The sequence below is a fragment of the Pteronotus mesoamericanus genome, unplaced genomic scaffold (assembly GCF_021234165.1).
Source record: "Pteronotus mesoamericanus isolate MK-2021 breed Mesoamerican mustached bat unplaced genomic scaffold, CSHL_Meso_final scaffold_85, whole genome shotgun sequence".
NCBI lineage: Eukaryota > Metazoa > Chordata > Mammalia > Chiroptera > Mormoopidae > Pteronotus > Pteronotus mesoamericanus.
In genome coordinates this window covers 78,375,685-78,398,787 of record NW_026555329.1, presented here as the reverse complement: position 1 = coordinate 78,398,787, position 23,103 = coordinate 78,375,685, and the positions used below count along the sequence as shown (strand labels likewise).

Below are 23,103 nucleotides of genomic sequence, written 5' to 3'. Positions count from 1 at the left end.
TTTTGAAATGCAGGTAGGCAAATAGCTAGAGTAAATTCATAGCTGTGCAAGCACAATCAGGAGGCTTGGTTTCCCCAGAGGTTAATAGTTGACTTTAATTTATATATGTATGTATATCTATATCTATATCATCTATATCTGTATTATCTATTTCTATCTCTCTATGAGAGAGAGAGAAAAAGAGAGAGAGAGAGAGAGAGAGAGAGAGAGAGAAACCAAATCAAGTTTCTTATAGATTGAATCAAGTTCTCAGAGATCATACTTTAGTTAAAGTAAGATTAAAATGAAGGTGAACAGGCAAGTCCCTGAGTCCATGGACAAGTCCAACTAACAACACTTAGATCATGGTTTCTGGTCTGTGAATTCCTTCTCTGGGGCACGCTTACAGTTCTTGGCATGGGAGAGGATTTTGGGGACAATATCTGCCATTTCACCGTTTTCTCTGCACGCCTTCCAGCCCACACTCATGTCCTCACCATTGTCCCTTCTGTCCTGTGTCCCAGGAAGCCTGGCTTCCTGCTATGGCTGAACGTCCCCCACGGGGGCCACGTTTCTGTTTAGTGTTCTCAGTTCTGGCTGCACAATCCTGTGTCCATGGCACACCTACTGAGTCAAAGTCTCCGAGCTGGAGCCAATAAGATTGCATGGAAAACAGGGGGGAAAAGGCTCCGTACATGATTCTGAAGCACATCCAGGCTTAAGAACCACTGGTCTCAAACATATTTGAATTTGAGTCATGCCTGAATGACATAAGAAAGTTGTTTAGCTCACTAATCCCTCAAAAAATAATAATACCCTATTGCTGGTAACCGTTACTGAAAGTTTACTGTGTGTTGGATAATATGCTAGGAACCCTATGTAGATATCTTACTTCTAACATGTAGTAATGCTATGAGGTAGATATTAGTAGTAATTCATTTCATAGGTAAACATATTGTGGTATATTGAGTTTCATAGAGTTAATAAGGTGGCCCAGATTATGTGTCTGGTGACTAACAGAGCCAGGACACAAACCCAGGTAATCGGAAGGACCTACTAGGAAGCCTGATCCTGGCAAATAGTCCTTGTGGCTGTCACCGTCAGTAGCATCACATCATCATTATCTTTATCATCGCCTTCCCCAGGCATTCACGTCAAACGCCGACCCGCCTGCAGCCAGTGAGGAGCACCCGCCTCTGCCTCCTCTCTGGGGTTTTGGAGGGCGGGATGTGGCCCAGTGTCAGCCAGAAATATGCTCTTAGGGAGCTGCACTTCTCACACGCTGCTCTGGGGGCTTGCAAGAACCCGCGCTCTCATTTCGCAGGCCTGGAATTCCATACGGGTCAAGAGAAACACTAGGTTCTCTTCCTGGGCAGAGCACCCCAGGTGAATTTCATGAAAGCTGCGGGTAAGCTGTGCCTTTGCCATAAAGGGATGTCAGCACCCAGTGGGGTTCCTTCCATAACCGCAGGGAACAGAGAGTGGTCTGGACGCTCTGTGAGCTTCCTCCAATGCAGGCAGCGAGGGGGTGGAACGTCGACGCTGAGCTTCCCCAGTCTGGGAGCCTGCAGACGCTGTTTCAGGGGCAGTTCAACCTTGCTGTTTCTCTTTTGGGGGTATCTCTCCACCCCAGATTTTTTTTAAGTGCTAATTTTTTATCATCATAGTCAGAAGGTAGATTGCAAAAAAAAAGATACAGTGTCTGAAGGTATAATTGCTTTAGGAATACATTTCATCCTTTACCTAACCAACCCAGCCGTATTTAGTGCATCGTGTGTTGTAATAAAAATACGGCACAGAAGAAACAAACTTCAGCAGTAGCACTTATTTTCAGCACACAGGAAAGTAACGCCCACGAAACGCACACAAGGCCGCTTACCTGTCATGTTGCAGTACACCTTCAGAGGCCCCAGCGGTCCGCTGCCATCCGGGTCTATCCAGTAGTAGTTTGACGTCTGGCCCAGGTGTTTGTACGCCTCGCAGGACGGCTCATAGATGGCTGGAAGGGAACATCAGGCATGAGCACCACACAGAACAAGTGGCTCCCCAGACAAACGCCCCAGGGGCACACTGGAGCCTGGAAACTGCCGCACAGGATGGGATCCTCTGGTTGCATTGAGCCTTCTTTTTCTCTACGTATAAATGCATGATTTGGTTTTTACTCCATAAGCATTTCTGACTTAACAAAGACAGTAAGTTCCTGCTATGGCTTTAGAGTTACAGGAAAGCCTTTGAGAAATCAATACATTGTGAAGTAAATCTAATGTTTGTTGCATTGGGGCTCACGATCATTGAAAAATATTTAATGTATAGTTATTTATAGATATCTTCTTACTGTGAGGGATGTTATTTTGCAAGATAAATGTCTGCTTTGCTTGACTATCAAATAAGATCTCTCTCTCTCTCTCTCTCTCTCTCTCTCTCTCACACACACACACACACACACACACTTTTTTGCATAGGTGTATAAATTTCATGGGATTTCTATTCATCCTTTGCTTCAGGAAAAAAAGGAAAGAAATGTCCCTGCTGCACTTTGTTACAGGTGCTTCCATTACAGCAAATCTTGTTTGTGTAGAAAGCTGGTATCAATATAATTGAATTTTAGGTTCTTTTCCATTGTTTTCCTCTTTGTTTCCACACTCTTGACACTTTTTCTCTTCTCGGAGACTGCACCCGTTTTCAGAAGTCCCAGATGGACATTTACATGTCACCTTTCTCCTGAGAACTCCTAGACTATTATTATGAAAAACAGTTTGATGGCTATGAGGAATTTGAAAGATCTCTTTACAAAACTAAGAATTTCGGTAAATCTCTCTCTCTCGAAAATGCACACACTGGAGTCTTCCGTAACGTGCACCTATACTCGTACCCCCAGCATTTGTTGTTTGTTCCGTTATGAAGGAGGAGATTGGGTTTAGGGACTACCTTTCCCACCTTCCTCCTCCACCTTCCCCAGGCCTCTCTTCGGCTTCCCATGGTTTCCTCTCTGCAAAGATCTTAGATCTCAGAGTCTGTTTCATTTCAACCGCAACACACTAGGCTCAGACCATTCTGAAATGTTTTGATTCACTTGGTCCTCCTCTCCTCCCTTCCTTCTTTGCTTCAGCAAATAGTTACTGGGCACCCAGGACGTACTGAGCAGTGGGTCAGGCACTGCAAATGCAGCTGTGAACAGCATGGAGGCGGGGCTTTGGAGGAGGGTTTGCTCTGAGCACTGCTCCCTCACGAACTGCTATGGGAAGAGGATGTGGCTGGGCAGGTAAGCAGAACCCACACCCCTTCCGTCCCATCTAATGATTAATATGTCCACTGTCAATCTCCTCCTCATCTTATTTGGATATTAAATTATGGTTACTCATATCCTGCATACCATACCGAGTGAAAGGCAGTGAGGAAGTATTTTACAACGTGACACAGGAAGAGGGACAATCGTATGTAGGCTTTAGGAAGAAAAACTCCTGGTGGCCAAACACTAGATTCTAGGGAAGCAACTCAGAAGGCAATGAGAGCATTTCGGCTGCTACCGCCATCGGCCGCTGAAGGGTGGCCAGCTCCATGCGAGACTAGGGGAAAGCATAAAGCAGACGCGCCCGATTCACGTGTGTCTAAGAGCAACAGGACACGGAGATCAGGTGAGTGCAGTTAGGGAGAAAGGAGCTCTGAATGCTCCACACCCGCCACCTCTGAAAATAGCACATCAGTTATTCATCTTTACTACCTCTCTCCAGCTCATGGCGATGTCTTTGTACAGCTCAAAGTCATCCCCAATACTGGGTTCAAATTCTAAAGTCTCTTTGGCCAGACTGCCATTAAGCCTTTCACATTTCTTCTCTGCTATTTAATAATTGGCAGCTTTTCCTCTACCAACACCCCAGGCATTTTCCTTATCGTCTGGTATCTGGTTTACAACAGTCGCCCTATTAATCCATTGTCCTACCCAACCCACCGAATTATGCTTTTTTATCCAATGTTATTCTAGCCTTAAAACATTACTTCCACAGTGTTCAAAGAATGTGTGATGGTTCTTCAGTATCTATGATGTTATGTCCCAGACCACGCTCTCTGCATGTAAGGCTTCCCATAATCCCATTGATTTTCCCTGGTTTAGCCACCCGCCAATGCCAGCCTTGCCCCCCGGTCGGGTGAACCGGGCACAGGAGGCTGCTCGCCACTCCGGGCTCCCTTCACCTGCAGCGTGCGACCAGCCTCGCTTCATCTAGCAGCCGTCATGAGCACAGTCAGCGGCTGGGGCAGAAGCGGTAAGAGAAGGGGCTCCGCGGTCAAACAGGCGTGGGTTGGAATTGTGACTCCACCAAGCGCCGCTCACATAACATTGGCAAAGCTTCCTGACCTTATGTAGCCTTGTCAGGAGAATGGGTATCATAGGCATATTTAATGGTGTGTTGCGATTTGGAGGAAGAAATCAACACCAGTTGCTTAAAATCATGTCTGGCCGTGGTAAATATTCAATGAGTGGGATTTTCATGATCAATGTAATAATTATTATTTATGTTCTACTCACATTCTCCTTTCTTAAGGAGATCCCGCGCCCCGCCCCGCCCCCCCCCGCCCCAATAGTCAGTATGTCCTTCTGTACAGTTCAGACCTGTCATCGCTCATCTTGGGTTCTATAATACTTGATTATAATCAGTTTAGGGCTTGGTTAACTGTTCATTGAATTTCATATACCTAAACTTTATTTCCTAACAAGACTATGGATGATCTTGAAGGGCGGGTCTAGAAAATATATTTTTCTTCTCTACTCCATATATTGTAACCTGGTAAAAGTTTAAGAAAAGCTCTCAGAACTAACCATGTACCTATTCTTCATCCTAGTCTGACTTTGACAAATGCTTAGTTGGCTAAGCAGGAGAAGCCTATGGCTACAAGGTAGGACAAAAGTAGGGTTACAGCAATTTGTATGGGAAATAATACATAATTAATCAATAGTCATACAAGAATTAACTGTGCTTTGTGTACTCACAACTGTAAACCTATCTTTGCTCCACCGTATACAAAGCACATCTTAGGGGGCAGGAAGTGTACGTAGGTCACTACTGCGTTTCTAGGGAAGCACGTAAGCATTTGAAAGAGGACTACACACCTGAACCCAGGTAACAAAGAGCAACTGTGGAAGGCACGGGGATGAGGGAAGTTTGGGTGAGCCACAGCTCTTCTCTTTTTCCTCAGTGACAAATACTCTTCTTGCCTTTAACCTAGGACAGGTCTATAGCTGTTGTTGCTTTACCAACACAGATGGAAAATGATGCATTTTGGTCAAACTTGGCCATGTGTGAAACTCGCCCAACCCTGGTGTGCTTGTGAAGGCAGGGGTTCCCGCCTCACCCAGAGATCCTGACTCGGCGGAGAGCCTGCGGTTCTAGCAAGTTCCTCGGTGATGCTGGCCCTGCTGGTCTGACTGCATTTTCAGAAGCACAGCTCTAATCCTGAAAAAACTGTTAACTGATTCTTCATTTGTATTTAAATACAAATAGAAAAAGTAAACCACCAAAAGGCAATGCTGTAAAATTTTCAGTAGAATAAGGCTAGAATGCCACCTCACTTCACTGAAAATAATAAAAATGGAATGTGACACAAAACTCTAAATACAAATACAATGTTAAAAGAAATAGACTCAGAGGAGTGCACAGAAAAATATTTAGAAAGGAACACACCAAAACAATAACCGTGATTATCTTTGAGTAGGAAGATTATGGATGATTTAAAACTGTGCATTGTTTTCTATATTTTTCGCCTGAGCTTATAACGTGCACAAGTTACATTGCCATTACAAACACTCTTGCAAAATGTGTATTTGGGAAATGGCACCGAGGTAAAATGGCCAGGACAGCTGCAGTACAGAAAAACGGCATTAGTTTCATAAATGAATAAGGAATTAAGAGATTTCCATTCAGATCTTTTTTTTTTTCTGTCATTTACTACTTGGAAACCTCCCTTAACTTGGTTTTCTCAACTGTAAATTGAAGGCAAAAATAATGCCGCCCTCACCAAGTTATTGTAAAGATTAAATGAAGTCACACACTGTGTAACTAAAAAGCACTGAGCATACTGAAATGCAAATGCAGCGAAGGAGCTGCCCAGAGCATTTGCCTGCAAGCGTCGGCCAGTCGGGGGACTCTGGAGTCCTACCTGGTTTGCAGAATTTTGCAAGTCAAGCCAAAAGAGATGACAGAACACCAGGAGCCACAGAAGAAAGAGAAGGGCCTGAACCATTGTAAGCTGAACTTTGCTAGCGGGTTGCTGAAGACAGAAAGGGACCTGGGCTGATGGCAAAATAAATAGACTCATTAAGTCTAGTGGTTAACAGACGCCCCTGCTTTTCCAAAGTTTGCTTTGCACCTGCAACCCTGCCTCATCCTTCCTGGTCCCTACGTTAGTGCCTGTTTTTGCTAACTGAGGGACATCTGAGAAAAGGCCAAAAGGGCAAATAGTACTCCATGTTTGTTTTGCAGCGAGCCTGCAGAGGTGGCCTGCACCCCCGAGGAAGAGGGGCCCCCCGAGCTCCTCCCCTGGGAACCACACGCAGCAGGCAGCGTCAAGCTGCAGGCTTTGGACGGGGTCTGTGAGTGTCTGGCCTGTAGTTCCACCCGCGTTTTGTGCGTCTGGGAGTAGGGTGTGTCGGAAGGTAGCAGCTTCGGGGCTTTCTGCCACTTTGGCCGAGAAAGGTTTCATAGGAATGTTCCCTGGTCAGAAAATGTTCCCTGTGCTGGAAAAGTGATTTTTCTCCGTTGTGACTCCCAGTCCCAAGTAAATGGTCTCATCGTCTTAAGTGGGTCTCAGAAATTGAGGAATGCTACAATTGTACACATCGGGAAGTGATAAAATCACTTCTTGCATTGTATTGTGGAGCATGTAAAAATCCAGGAAGTGATAAATCCTAAATATCTTATTTTCATTAAATGAAGAAGGCTGTCTGGATAACGCTACATTAGAGGAACTGGAACGTAACAAAGGACTACTGTATTATCTTTGTATGGCTGTTGTAATACGTACCAATGCTGCAGATACCTCGATTTCTGACGTCGAGCCTCAAAACTACCAGGTGATGTATTTCTGTTGTCACCTTGTTTGTCATACTTTGTAACAGCAGCCCAAAGAACTGGATACGGAGAGGTGCTAACTCACTCCTCACGCCTATCTCTGAGCTTTTCTAACTTTTTATGGGTGATGTGGAGGAGTTCTCCCTATCATGTTTCCCCACTTTAATTACAAGAGAGAAATATCTTCCTGATGAAACAGCTACTGTTTGGCCCATTCATTGTGTGCAAAGCCTTCTGCGGGGGGTGGGGGGGTGGGTTCTGCACAGCACTGAGCACCAGCTCTCTGGAGCCCCCTGGTGGCGGGGCACAGAGGACGGCTCTCCCGCCCATCGCCACGTCTCACGCCCTGAGAGAGGCCGTCACGCACACGGTGCGCACGTTGCATCCTCATCCTTCCTGGTCCTTACCTTCTACAGCCCCCAGGTCGCTGGGAATGGCCGAGGCCGAAACACGTTAGAGAGTTAATTACAACTCAAAAAGGAACTCATACGTAAAGTTGTTTTTGGAACACTGTACGTAGTCTTTCCCTAATTGTGCTGCAAGGGATAAGTTCAGTCCTAATAATTTGATATAAAATTAGAAAGAAGCATAAGGTACCTTTATAGCTTATTTGTGAATAAATGTTATAAAATGACATTTGGGTATTGATAGCTTATGGAGGCCTCTCTTTCCTGGTCTCTTATACTAGAGGCGACTTACGCACTCGCTCAGGCTTGCTGTAGGAACCAGGTGACAAGATGCTAAAAAGGGACATTGGTTTACTGGAGCTCTGTCCTTGAATTAATGAAGAAGCATTTTAATGGGAAATGTGGATATACAAAAAAAAAAAAAAAAAAAGACAAAATAGTAGTTCTGTGCCCTGGGAAAGGACCTGGAGCATATTTGGGTTAGTGGTACTCGAAGTAGGACAGGGTCTGGGGCCCTTCTTATTCTGACCCCTCTGAATCACTGGGCCACCTCCTCCTCTTAATCCACCTTTAAAAAATAAGTTTCTCCACTGGAAAGGGACACAGGTGTGCGGAAAAGAAGGTTTGCGGTTGTGAGTACGCAAAACACAGAGTTCATTCTCGCATTAGTTATTTATATTATTGTCTTATTTATTATTATTAACCTACTTTTGCCCACCCCTGTATTTCTCGCTTGAAGCGATGAAAATGGACTTTCTGGTCTCCATTAGGCTCTAGTGCATTTAGTCGGAGAAACTGGCTCCCACAGAATCTCATTATTCCCGTTGAGGTGACACTGAGGGACAGTGGAGCTGGAAGTCCATGAGGCAGGAGTGGCCTTGAGACCTGCCCTTGTGAGAGCCCCTATTCTAGGACCGTGCAATTATTTTTAATTAGTACACGTGTAAGCTTTTGCAATGACCAAGTCCTCATTAACACTTGAATATTAACCTCATGCGTTTTCTGTTTCTTTGGATAACGTTTTTAAGCTTGAATAAATGCCCTGACCGCATTGCTTCCCCGAGGAACTAGTGTCTCGTTATTGGCACACAGCAAATGATGGTGGTGGAGCGTGGGTTTAAACAGATATTCTGCATGCTAATATTACGTCGTGCTCTTTCCATGAATGTGATTTCTGTGTAAGATGTTATATGTTGTCCTGGCCAGGTAGCTGGTTGGTTAGAGTGTCATTCTGCTACACCAAGGTTGTGGGTTTGATCTCTGATCGGGGCACATACAATGAACGCATAAATAAGTGGAACAACAAATCAGCCTCTCTCTTCCTCTCTCTTTAAAAATCAATAGAGAAAAATATGTTATTTATTATCGTCCTCTAATGGGTTCTTTCACTTGTTCAAGTCTCAAGGGAAATGGGTAATTTGGAAGAAAAAAATTTTTGATGTCCTATTTAAAAGAAAAAAACAGCTCATAGTTCTCTTATGGGACATGCCAGTCCTTCAAAAAATTGTTGTGAAATCAGAGTAAAATCTACATTTATTATTTCATTTCTACTTTGTCTCTTCCCAATTCCCATCTCAACTCTGCATATTGTCTGATCCTCCCCAAGTCCTTCCAGTCTTTACATTGACTCCAAGTTTCTACGTTAAAGAATTCAATGATCCATACTTTGGCAACGGTGGTCACAAAGCTACAATCCTGTGTCTTTATATTGCCATGCCTGCCACACCCCTTCAGGATGTTGATATCCACTCTTGGTGTCCTTCCACCTTCACTCCACAGAACATCAAACTGTCCTGCATTTCAAGGCTCTACTTGGACAAGCTCCGCTTGCACGTTCTTCGTTATCACTTTCAGCTTGTGAAAGACTACGAGGAGGGAAAGCCCCCTGTGAACCCCCTATGGGCAGACCACAAACGCACACTCCCCATCTTCAGGGGTCTCTACCGTGGAGCTCAGCAACCCTACGTAGGACTCTGGTCCCACAGAAGTTTTCTCTTGTTCCATTGATGTCGCCGCTGTTCCTGTTTCTAACCTCCTCACTCTCATCTGCACTGTTTCCATATGGGAATAAGGACATTGATTCAGGATGTGTCAGCGCCCCATCCCCTCTCAGCGTCACTCTGCACTAAACAGGTCCCTTTTCTTTCCTAGCGCAAACTTCTTTATTTATTTGTTCATACCTACTCATGTGGCAATAGACCTAGTGCTAGGCTTTGTCCAAGAAATAAAAAAAGATCAGAATTTGTTATCTAATATAGGAGGTGGACATGTCGAGAGATAAAGTATCATTTGCTAAGTATTGCAAAAGGGATATAAACAACTTGCTGGGAGACTTCATTTTTTAAAACCCTCTCCCCAGTGTATGTTTGTATTGATTTTTACAGAGAGAACAAGAGAGAGAGAAAGAGAGAGACAGAAATATCAATGTGAGAGAGAAACATCAACTGGTTTGCCTCTTGTATGCGCCCCGATTGGGGCTCAAACCTGCAACCTAGGCACGTGCCTGACCGGCGATCGAACCTGCAACCTTTTGGTGTATAAGACAATGCTCCAAGCAACTAAGCCACCCGGCTGGGGCTCAAAGAGCTGGGAGACTTTAGGTAAGGGGTTGGTTAGATTGGTTTAAGACAGTCCAGAAAAGCTTCATTTGTGAATTTACACTGCATTTTAAAGAATGAAGAGGAGTGTGCAAGGAGGAGGAGAGAAGGACCCCTCCTCGCTGCTTCTCCTAATGCTGTGACTCCCAGCCAGTCCTCTGATAATTTAAGATAATTATTACCTTGATTTTCCTTCTCTCTTTTTCCCACTGGTTCCATCTTCTCTGGCTGTAAATCTACACTGATCTCCTCTATCTTGGGTGATGAGAGAGAAAGAGGGAGAGAAGAAACAAACAAACCCCAAACAAGAACATATGTATGCAGCCCTCTAGTCCTATTAACAATCCAACCTAGGGGAACGCCTGCACCCTCACTTTGCAGATGCCTTGAAAAACCTTCCGCATTCATCTCTGCAACAGTGGTATGAGGTAGGGGTCTTATCCTCAGAGGCAGGTCCCAGTTTTCTGGGACCTTGATGTTAATACATTTTGGAGGCTCAACTTAAGGAAAAAAATTAAGTCAAATGAAAATGTTGGCATGCAAATGGGCAGTGGGAGCGTGCTCAGAGGTCATTCCTGGACCAGGACACCAGCAATAACTTAACAGCGCATGGAAGTGATCGCGGAGCACACAGAGCCGAATTTCTGCATCCCCAATTCGACTTCCCCTCACCCAGACACCACGAGTTCTCAGGCTATTCCAGAGCATCCCAACATGTGATGGGGAAAGGCACGGGGAGGAGATGACAGTCTTGGCTCGTTGTAGCTAAGATATCTTATCTTTGTACATACAATGTGAACATATGACCACGTGAACGTACCCTACCCAAGTGAGGGGCTCTGAAACTTTACCTTTATTAGCTTCAGAGTGAACTCCCTCTAACTCTCCCTGGTTTACAAATGAAGAAACAAAGGCTCAGAAAGCTTTTGTACTTTAGCACAGTCATACAGCCGGTCCGTAAGTGGACACGCGGACTCTGACAGGTGCTCTGCCTTCATGTCATCTGCTGGCCAGCGCCAAGCCTCGCTGTCCCATCCGCTGTTGCGGGTGCTACTGACGTTTGAGGAGTTCAAAAGTCCCACTGAACAAATTCTTCATTAAAAGAGGAAAAAAAATTAAAAGGATATCTATTTACTTTCAGCAATGAAATGTGTGGTAGGCGGGGAAGCACTTTCGAATGATAAACGAGAGTTTAGATAATTAGACTATTCTAGGCTGGGCTTTGCCATTGTGCTGGGAATTCCAATTAGACGTCACTTCTTGGTGAGGCCGTTTTAAAAATTAAGATATCTGTGGGAAAATCACTTGATAGACATTTTTCCACTCGTAGGATTTCAAGGCCCTGGCGGATCCGAGTTACCGGACATTCTGAAAAGCTCTGTGAGGGGAGGTGCGATGCTGGCTCTCGAAGACAGGCATGTCCACTCTCTGGGCCGAAACTGGGTTCGCCTGCTTTATTTGTCCATTACCCAATCCATTGCTGGGTGATTTCTTCTGAATAGCTAGTGATTAGGTGAGATGCCACGTACATAGCGTGTAGCACTGTTCCATTTCTTTTCCCTTGGCAAACATCGAAAGGCCATGCTCATTTTAATCATTAAGCACAATATGAGAAAGATAGAAAATATTCTTTTTAAAAGTTCTATGCAGCCCAAGATCAAATAGAAATATATTGAGTGTAACCAAAGCAGTGAATAATTCATGCTCTGCTTGGCTTATCTTCCTGTGCACAACTGAAAATTGGCCATATTGATTTCTTGCCCAATGTGCATAGAGTGAAACCTCATTTACCTGACATCATTTGGAAATAAACTGTTCATAGAACTATAGAATTTCGGAGCTTGAGAAGACCTTGACATCATCCAATCTCACTCTCTCATTGTAAATAATTATAACAACAATAGCTACTTGAGCTCTGATTATGTGTCATAGTCTGCTGAGTGTCTTGCATGCAAAGTACCTTTTGATTTCCATAGTCATCCTAAGAAGTATGCATTATTCTTTTCATTTCACAGATAAGGAAACTGAGGCTCGGAGAGATCAAAATAACTACCCAGACTGCATAGTGTGAAAGTAGAAGACAGGACTGAATTTGAACCCATGACCTTTGTTCTTTGCCTCTTTACTATCCTAGCTCTGAGAGTCAAATGTGTCATACGTCTTACTCACCTAAGTCACTCATTTATTTAGTGTCAATTACAGACCAGTGCTTGGGTCTCCTATCCGTTATCACACTACCTCTATATCACACAAACCCTAACATAAATGAAATGATGAACTCTTTTCCTTCCCTTAAGCACTAAAACTCATTTTATTTTAAACATTTTCAGTGAAAATCATTTTAAAAGTCATTGCACATTAAGTTTTCTGCTCCCTTAAACACTACATTAAATATAATTGCTATTTCTTGCTGACTCAGGTTTCATAATTACCCACATCAATCACTGTATGATGCTGTAACAACGTGATACCCTCACCAAATGATCCCAGAAAACTCTGTTTCATTGACTTGTTTCCCTTTTTATAAACTATGAGTCCTTACTGAATTATTACTTAGGATGTCTTGCTACTATTGTGCAAATTCTAACTGCACTTCTTGTCCACACAGAAATGAAATCACTCATATTATGTTATGAGTTGGGAAGCATTACAGGCAGACTTGTTGATGTTGGAAAAACGAAATGAAACAAATCTGACTTCTAGGTTTGTGTTGTCTTCCTTTGGGGGGAATTTTTGTTTTCTGAAGAATAAAGTGGAGGCAACCAGGAGAAGGCAGAGAAAGGGCTGTATAAACAAAGGAACAGGATGTGCAAAGGCTCAGAGGCCACAGTGTGATGCCTGGCGGGAGGGGCTGCTGCCAGGCATTCAGAGTGACTGGAGTCCCTAGTTCAAGACCAGCCAATAGGAGGAGTTGAGAATAGAATCAATCAGGGACAAGTTTTCAAAGAACTGGTGCTTTAACCTCAAGACTTGGACTCAGCCTGAGAGTAATGAAGAGTACTGGGAGGAGTTTAAAGAGCAGGACGAGATGACGAAATTGGATGAAAAAGCCCCTTTGGCTATAATACGAAGACTGGACATGAAAGCACTAACAGTGGAGTTGGGAAGACCAGTTATAAGGTCTTGGCATGGTTTTAAACTTGACCCTCTCAGTGGGAATCAGGACCCTCATTTCTGTCATGAGAAGGAAGGAATGGACAACTGCTAGGACCACTTCCAGCTCCCAAACTCTGTAATTCTGTGGTTTATGGTTATTCCCTAAAACGTGGTCAATGCTGCACAAAAATTAAATGAATAAACAAACATGGTCAATGCTGTGCAAAAATTAAACAAACAAACAAACAAACATGGTCAACGCTGTGCAGAAATGAAAGAAAGAAGAAAGAAAGAATGAAAAAAAGAAAGAAAGAAAGAAAGAAAGAAAGAAAGAAAGAAAGAAAGGAAGGAAGGAAGGAAGAAAGAAAGGAAGAGCAGGCTTTGGCTTGACCTTAACCTCTACCTGATTTCAGCTGGAAGTTGATATTGTGACAGAACTGGAGTCATAAAGCAATTGTCATTGGCTTCTAAGTCTCTTCTGACACTTGATTTACTTCCCTGGTCTGTACAAATGTAAAGATTTACGATGGTAGGGGAAAAGCACACCAGAGGTCAGCATTCCAGAATCTCTGTTTGGTCATCTAGTAATGTCCTGAGGTTATTCCGGTGACTTCTCAGCGGGGTGCTAGGGAATGAGCAGAGTTATTATTTCTCCTGAACTCTGGGGCCAGAAGAGAGTTCAGAATAATTACTAGCTATTATAACATTAGGTATTGTTTTCCCCAGGACCATTACTCTGGAAATGAAAAAGATACAGAGTGTACTAAAGATGAATGGGAATTTAGCTTACTTTTTTTGACATGTGTATGTATATATATGTATGTGTGTGTGTATATATGTCTATGACAGACTATATATGTATATATGTATATGACAGACTATATATATAGTCTGTCTGGAAAAAGTCCAGCCATTATTAATACAATGAGAACAGTGTGTGTGACTTTGATGTACCCTGGCAGCCAAGGAAAGTGGACTGGAATGCACAGGCATGAACAAGGACGACTTCACTGTACTAGTCAGTGGGGGTGGTAGACGCCATTGAGTGAGGGTGTGTACTGTGTGGCTATCACATTCAAGATGAGCGAGTAGAGGATCGAATCTGCATCAAATTTTGTGTGAAGCTTAAACGTTCTTCTGTGAAAACTATTCAGATGACTCAGAAGGCTGCAGCTACAGGCAACTGGTGATGGGCAGCTTCATCATATATTTGGAAGGCAAAGTACTCCGGTTTGCCACTAGTGAATTTCAGGCACTGGGGCATAGAGATGAAGGCAGGTATTTGTAGGCCATGGCTTCCCAGGTACCCCCAAAGCAAAAGCATACTGTTGAGGTATATTTCAAAGAGCTAACTGTTAGGAGAATTTAAGACCCAGTCTCAGGCTGATTGTTGGAGGGTGGAGGGGGTTTGGGAAGACTACCACCCAGAAAAATGAAAACAAATCCATAAATGCTCTTCTTTGTCATAGTTTGTTATCAATTCACCAACTGAAAAGGAAGACAGTTGTTCACAGAGGACAGTTAGAAAACGAAAAAACATTCCCTCCATTACCTGAAAAGCCTTTAGCTCATGAAACTAAGTAGGAAAGAGAGTTACAACAGCCAGGATGAAGATGGCATAAAGATAATATCAGGCCTTTCCATTGAGGATCAATGAATTTTTTTTTTACCCCCCTTTCCCTTGAAAATGTCAAAATACAGGTTTTTCTGCAAAAATTTCAGATAGGGAGGCAATTTCTCTTTTACTGACTTCCATGGCTACTATCACTGTAGGAGACAGCGGTGAATGGTCTGGAAAAGATGCGCCCGTCAATAATGGTCAGAAATGAGGACATTTTTATTGGTCAACAACCGCACTTTCTTTATTCAGCTCTCTTAAACCATTTCTTGACCTTTAGACTCCCTTAATTTTGATTTTCTCCCTTTTGTCTTAAGTTCGACTTTCCCCGTTTTGAGGAGTTGAAAAAATAATCAGGGTCAAAAAATAATCCCTAACTTGCTTTCCTGGGAGAGTTCCAATGGTCTGTGAATGAACTTCTTGAAATTGAGATCAGAAGGAATAATGAAAGAAACAGGAAAATATATTCCAGAAATCTTTTCTCAGCATTTAGCATGTGCTATGTGCAGCGTTAGGCACCATGAGGAAAAGGGAATAAATGTTGAAAATAGTCGTTCCTGTCTACCTGTTGCACGCAGGGCCCATTTGCAGAGTCAAAGGATGAACCGTAAGGCAGTCCAAGGCCATATGACCCGGATCTCTGGGCCCCTGGCGAACCGAAAACCTACTGTAAGAGGTGTATACATTTCTGCGAAAATGTTTACAGTTTTTCATTCTCATTTTTAATTGATTGAAAAATCCCACCTGATCTTCAGATAGAATTCCCAGAAGTGGGCTCTCTGGGTCAAAAGGCAGGTCCATTTTGGGGGGGTATCTCCATACTGCTAATTCAGAAGACTATACGCACCCCTGCGTTCACTGCAGCGTTATTTACAGTCGCCAAGATAGGGAAGCAGCCCAAGTGTCCATCAGTAGATGAGTGGATAAAACAACTATGGGTCATTTACACAATAGAATACTACTCAGCTATAAAAAAGAAGAAAAAATTTACCCTTTGCGACTGCATGGATGGACCTGGAGAACATTATGCTAAGTGAGATAAGCCAGTCAGAGAAAAACAAGCACCACATGATTTTACTTGTATGTGGAATCTAATGAACAGACTGACCTAACAAGCAAAACAGAGACAGACTCCTAGGGAGAGCAGGGTGACAGCTATTGGGGGCAGGAGGTTAGAGGGTGGAGGGATTGAGCAAAAAAGATAAAGAACTCACGGACATGGACAACAGTGTGGTGATTGCAGGGGCGGGCATGTGCGGAGGTGGGAGAGGGTAGAAAGTGGATAAATGGTAATGGAAAAAATAAAGTAAAAAATAAACTATTACAAAAAGTAATCTTAGAGAGCCCAATTCCTGCCTGACTGGATCACGTAAGTGCTCAGATTTCCAGTATCCGTCTCTCCTGCCGAGACGAGCGTGTGTGGGCTTCCTTCTCCCTCTCTGGCTTGAGCTTCCATTACTTGAAATGCTATGGTCAAAGGATACCTGGGCTGTCGCTTGATATATTAAATGGGAAGGTAAAGGAATGGAGAAAAAAAATTTTTTTGGCAAGGCCTGTCCTTATTGCTGGAGATTGAGAAAGCCCGCTTTTGCTGGCTTGGTGAAGGTTACCAAATGACTCACTGTTTGCACGCTTACTGTGACCCCCTCAGCCTTCCTCTCCTCCCACATCTGCCCTCAGAAGGACGCTGTGGGCCAGCTGCGGAGAAAGTGGAACACGGAGACACAAAGGAATGAAAGACATTACACTATTTCAAAATATTTACCTCCATTCTAACCCTTCAGTTTAGAACGTGGAGGGACGTAGAAACCCTTCATCCACAAGCAAGAACACCAAGGAAGCTAATAATTTCACAGCAGTCATCTTGGATTTGAGGAATTTTTTATTTCTTCTTCTCTTTAGAAATGGTAGAATATGACAACTGGAGGAAACCGGAGTCTGCCTCCCTACCCTGTCCAGCTCCTCATTTTACAGGTGAGAAAAGAAAAACCCCAAGGCGGTGGGCGCGCGCTCAGGAGGTCTGCCGCCGCTCGGCTGCGAAGCTCATGGCCAACTCTGGATTCTAGCCCTGAACATTTGTCTGCTGTGACTTGTCATCCCACTTTTAACCAGCTGATCCGCACACCGGTGCCGGCTGCCGGCTGGCATCAGCTCTTTGCTGAGCTGCCGTTCAGGATTTAGCCACCCTTGGGTGTTTACTAAGTGCCAGTTGTTGGGCCAGGCTGCTGAGGTGGGGCGGGCATGGGGAGTGTAGCAGGGACCGGACTTGCTGTGCCCACTGAGACTTCTGCCCATGACTTGCCAGTGCCACTCGAGTTTATGTGGCTGACGGGATATCCGTATTCATAGCCGTATGCCTGAAATCTTGGAAAGTGCACATCAGAGTTGGGGAGAGAAAAGTGGTAGAAAGCATCCGGGAGGTGCTCAGATTTCAGGGCCAGGACGCCAGGGACATGGGGTGAGACTCTCATCAAAAATGCGTGTCCCCCCCCAGTGGGGACGGTCAGAGTATATTATCACCGCCCTTGGGAATTCTCCTTCCTCTTTCTCCACCTGCACGCAACTTGTCTGCACTTTAAACTTTAAAAGTCTCATCTTGGGAATAATGGTTTAATTTTTATGAAGTTCGTTGGTTTTGCCTATCTGCAGAAGGCTCAGATGTGAGCCACTTTCTGGGGAGCTGTCAGAGGTGTCGGTCACGTTATAAAGCCATCAGCCTGGGCGCCCCTTCAGCATTCAGGATAGGGGGAGGCCCTGTCTTTGCTCTTCAAGTGGGTGCTCTGTGCCCTAAGGGGGCTTGGGCCAGATGGAATTGAATTGTACCTTCTTAAAAAATACCGTTCTAACTGATACCATGCCCAGTGATGTTTAGAACGCTTTCCATGGTTACTCAGTCCTGTAGGCGTCTCCCACCAATTCCCACCCTCACTTGGCTGACATTTGGGGCTGGGTAATTCTTTGCCGTGGGCCGCCCGGTGCCCTCTGGGACGTCCAGCAGCAGCACGGGCCCCCACCCACTAGATGCCAACAGGAGCCCCCTACCCCCAAATGTGACAACCACAAATGTCGCCAGATGTTGCCAAACATGCCCTGTGTGGTCAAAATCACCCAGGTTAAGGATGGGTGCCTAAAAATCAGGTCGTGCTCCATGTTGATGAGAACTGTGTAATTCTAAAAGCTAGAAAGTGAAGGGCAATGCTGCTCTCTTAAACCCCCAGATAGCTGGCTAACGTGTCAGCCGTGCTGTCCTCTGGGCCTCCCGTTCTTCGCCTGTAAGTGGTGGCAACAGGGAAAGGGTATAATGCTCGTCCTAACTGTATAGTTATACTATAATGTGTATTATACACATTATAACATGTTATACCATATGATATACATATTGTACTAATTATTACTATTAATAGTAATATTACTATTAATTACTATTAAATACTAATTAGTATAATTTGTATTATACTAATACTAATATAACTATAGTATTAGTTCAACTAGTATTAATATGCTGATCGCATCACTGTGTCCACAGTGCACGCTAACAATTGCTACCAGTGTCACTGAAGCCGGCATGACTGTGACTATAATTAGAACTACGGCCCCATTTGGTGCGGCTTCCTTTGCCTGGTGTCAAGTGAGGGAATGGGGTAAAGAGCATGCGGTTTTAAAAAATAAAAACGAAAGCTTATTCCTTTAAGCTTGCAGCTTCTAAATGTTATCTCCTTTTTTTTTTTGTTACCTCCTTTTGGACTTGTTAGCAGACTTTAAAAGATTGAATTCAAGTTTATATAAATGTTGTACGTTTATCTTATTTCTGCATCACTAAAAACGGGTACAGTGAACCTTTATTCTTTCAGCTCATTCTTCTTTCTCATTTTCACTGAGTTTACGGTAGGCCGTTCTGGGAAGAATGCGCTCCGAAGGCTTCAGTTAGAAAGGGGGGCACTATTTATCCCCCCTTTACCTCTTCTAGCCACTCCCACCTCCCTTTCTGCCTGGTAATCACCATACTGTTGTCTGTGTCTATGAGTTTTTTTCCGGTGCTTAATCCCCTCGCCTTTCTCACCTATGTATGATTTTATTAACCCATGTCACCCCCAATAAATTCAATAAAAATTTTTTAAAAAGAAAGGCGGGCACTGATATAAAAATAATCAGGCCATGAGTTTTCTTCACAACTTTCGGTAACATTTTGGAATTTTTAGCACAGAGACGCAACAATGCGGTTATCTTCCATAACTTACAATGAGAATGAAAATCTTTACAGTGACTCTTCACTCATTTTTTTTTATAGATACGAATGAGACAAAGCAATACCCCCCAAACAAACTAGGTTGTACCTGTGGCTTTGTCATTGTTGCCTATGTGCTGTTGGACATACCTCTTAAACTCTTTTGTCCAAAGCACCCTCATCAGTAAGATAAGAGTGACGGTTTTTTGTCTCCTGGAGTTCTTATGAGCCACGAACGAGGTGGTTCGGGAGAAACTGCTTTAGGGACCCTACCGCTCACTGCAAAAGTCACGTCCCATTATTGTCATCACCGCCGCCCCCGCTGTCACGCACCGTCTGCCTGCTGTTCCGAACACCATCCCGGACTCTGCTTGAGTAAATAGGTTAACACTGATCGGAAGGGAGACAGCTCCACTCCAGGCAGACAGGGAACTCGGCACCCCTGGCGAGGCCTACTGTTTCCTAGCGGATGGAATAATTTTTCCGTGTTTGGCAACATGATGGAGCATTATGGAAATAGTCAGAAAAAACCCTTTTGATCCAGCACGCACCATTTCACGCTCTGTAGAAAGCAGGTAAAAAATTGTGTCCTCCTTGAAATTGGTAATAATAAAATTGCTTAGGCATCAAATTTTTATTTTATGGACACCTGCAGCCCTTACACGTGAAAAATATACAAATATACTTTGCTCCTATTCTTATGAAACCTTGACTCTCTGGCTTTTGTTTTGGAAGAAGTTGGTAACATCACCATAAGAGCTCGATTTAACAGACAGTGTTGCTGGGCTTAGGGACTATGCTGTGAAGGGACTGGTTTTCTGAGAAGGCCACAGTGTTATATGGCAGCTTCATGGCCATAACCAAGAAGGCGGAGACTTTGTGCCCGATGTCAATGGCTTACCCTGTGTGTGTGGCGCTGCTCCTGGAAGACAGTTAATGAGGTACATCAAGGAACGAACAATGAGAGGGAGGGAGGGAGGATCCTGTATTAGCATGCTGGGGTTCACTTTGAAAAGCCAAAATGGATCACCAGAACTTATGGAAACACTAGGCCAAGAGATTTGCTAATTTTTATTTGTGCTGGGAGAGAAGCTGACCTTTTTGCTGAGAACCATGTGGATAAAAACAATCCAGGTTCTCCAGTGTCACTTTTCACACCATTAAACTCAGAGTCTATCAAACCTCAACTGCACAATGCAGAGGGTGCTGCTATACACACGTTTGTCTGCACCGTCTGATTCTAAAACAGACACCGTTCTTTTCCATTCTAAGGTTAGCGCTGCTTTCTGACACGGTGCTCCCCTGCCTGCCGGGAAAGCAGCGTCGGACTCTGACCCGGCTGTCCGTTTGCTCACCCCGCAGCTCCCGGCTGGCGGCTGTGTTACACAGGGTGTTTGGGTCTCATCCAATGAGCGTCATTCCGAAAGCACCAGAAGGTACTCCTGCTCGCCCACCACTTGGTTGTTTGGTGGGATATTGGTCTGTTCTGGTTGGTATTGTAGTGGATTTGCAGAAGAAGTTAACTTTCCTGTGGGTTTACATAACCTTCTGGCTACTCCCATTCACATGAGTCCTTTGGGCCCCTTCACTGGGAATATGGAATGGTTAGTAAAAGACACAAGACGGTCTTCCATTGATTGGACCAGTACCGTGAAATAGGCACAAGAAAACAGGAAAAGCTGATCTATTTGTGAGCATGTGTGAGCGAACATGTGGGGGTGAAAGTGTGAGAGTGTGTGTGACTAAATTATGTGCATGATTGTGTGTGAGTGAACGTGTGTGCGTGTGCGTGAACGTGCGTGTGCGAGCGAATACATGAGTGTGAAGGAGAGTGCAGGAGCGAGACGCTGGCACACGAGGAAAGCAGAAAGGGAGACGGAATGAGAGCCTGCGGTGTTGCAGGTTCTCCCTGGGCCCCTCTGCACTCTGGGGTGCCAGGCTCACGCCTGCACCCTTAGAAAGCCAAAGTGGCCTTTGCAAAGAATGCTGTGTCACTGCAACCCAGCCCACCCTGACCAACACAGTCCGCCTTATGGCCACGATGCCTATGAGCGGGGAAATGTAACTCTTTTTCCTCTATCCCTTCAACATACTTCTGAGTTCAGCGGCAACTGAGGCTATTTCAGGTCCAAGGATGGCTTCCCGCCTCAAGCCCCTGCCTGTCTCCAAAGACCTTCAGGGCTCATGGGGCCCCTCGGCCGCGAGGTGTGACGAGGAGTGTGCGAGGGCGGATATTCTCAGGGGCCACCCGAGCTAGTGGGAGGCAGAGTCAGTGAGCAGCGCCCTGGTGCCCCCATGGACCAAAAGGTTTCTCAAAGGCCCTCCATGGGGACCGATCCCCAGCCATCGACAGCAGTCACTTGTTCCTCACTTATCAACGTGCCTTCTATTATTTTGTCCCAGCCTTGTCTCATTGCCTTCACTCCTTCACTAGGGCCTTCCAGGTGAAGCTACCTCCAGCCAAGTCCTAGTTTTAGGACTGCTTTTGGGAGGACCAACACTCTAACAAAGGTCATTTCCTGTCATGAAAAGGGCTTCATGAGGGGACTAGACAGTTAATGATTAACACCTGGCACTCAGTCACGTGTGTATCTGGTCTGTTCTGACACCAACGAGTAAGAGAAAATTTGGGCCACCGCAACCACTTCTGCTGTGTGATGTGGCCTCCCAGGCTATTGGTAAACACTAACTATCGTGTTACGACAAGACTCTTAGGATGTATTTTAAAAACCCCATGACAGCTTGCATTATTTGGGCGACTTTTATACATTTCTTTGTGAGAAATGTTACTGTATGTGGTTATATTTTAGAAAATGTGTATAGAGGTGGAGACTAGACTGAGAAGACTTAAGTTGCATTTCCAATTTGGCAGCATTTTACTTTTTAGAACCTTGGGTATGACCTCCAAAATTTCTGAGTCTTGGTTTCCCAAGCTATAAAGAGTGAAAGCAAACACTCATCGTGTGGAATTCATGGAACTCAGAAGTGTAGAGTGTTCCATTGGTTCAAAGGCTGATGGTGCCTGAATGATGGGAAAAACTTAACTTATGGTCTACATTTTAAGGGAATAAATGTAAGTACATATCCAGCAAAAGTTCCACAAGCTATTTGGAAATATCTTCATTCTCTCTCCTACCACGTTGGCGTGCTGGTGGGAAAATATTAATATAAGCATGTGATTTTTCCCTCTTCATCAGTTATGCTAGTTTTATCTACTATGCCTGAACTCAAAGAGGTTTTCACTTTCATTTAAAAGTCTAATTGATTTGGTGAAGCACATCCCAAAATACATCATAGAAAGTACTGACCTATATACTCTACATTCTAGTTCTTACTCATGGTTGAGGCAAAAATGAACATTGGCCTTTAAAATCATGACCTTGTTAAAAATCATTCCTTCAAGCAATATGCACTAAGCCATTATGAGAGTATTCAAGTTGATTATATATTTTTTTCTTAAATGTGCCACTTGTCACTGATTTAATTCTCATGAGTGAAATGTTACCTCAAGCTTGATATCTATATTCCAGACAGGCTGATTATAGGATGTTTTCCATAGACTACTAGAATATTAGGGCCAGAAGGGATCACAGAGACCAATTTTCTCTACCTCCTTAGTGTGCAAGTAAAAAAAGAGGTCCTACAGAAACAAAATGACATGCCTAAAGTCACAATGTGAATTGGATTCAAAGCACACCAAGGACCAGGCTCCTCTCGAATGCTCTTCAACCTTTGCTCAACTATGTCCCCTGAGTCCCTGCGATCCCCCTGCTCCCCAAGACCAGGTTTCTGTGGTAAAATAATTTGCGGAAAGAAGGCATGTATTGGAATAATAAAGAGGCTTAAATTAATGGACCTTAAAAATACATTTAGTGAAGTCACTTGTTCATGGAGAATTTCCTTTTCCCCCCATGCATAACTCATTAACATAATCTTCCCCTGAGTTAAGAAGTGCTGCTCTATTGTTAAATGGAGGCCTTCTGCGATGACGCTCAAGGACTGAAGTTTAAGATGCCCCAACTTTTATCACCAGCTTTTGCCCCCCGACCCAGCCGAGTCCCCTGCAGGCCTGCGTGTGCTCCAGACAGGCTGGACCGGTGTTATTCCTGCCAAGGTG

The 23,103-nt window shown here is 44.2% G+C and overlaps 1 protein-coding gene across 1 annotated transcript in view; it reads right to left on the bottom strand.

Moving 5' to 3' along the window:
• The window catches only part of CNTNAP2 (contactin associated protein 2), a 1,059,914-nt gene that overhangs the window by 562,902 nt on the left and 473,909 nt on the right, over positions 1-23,103 (bottom strand). Inside the window, exon 12 of the mRNA XM_054564239.1 lies at positions 1,859-1,978. Coding sequence (XP_054420214.1) covers positions 1,859-1,978 — 120 coding nt within the window. The remainder of the gene's footprint in view (positions 1-1,858; positions 1,979-23,103) is intronic.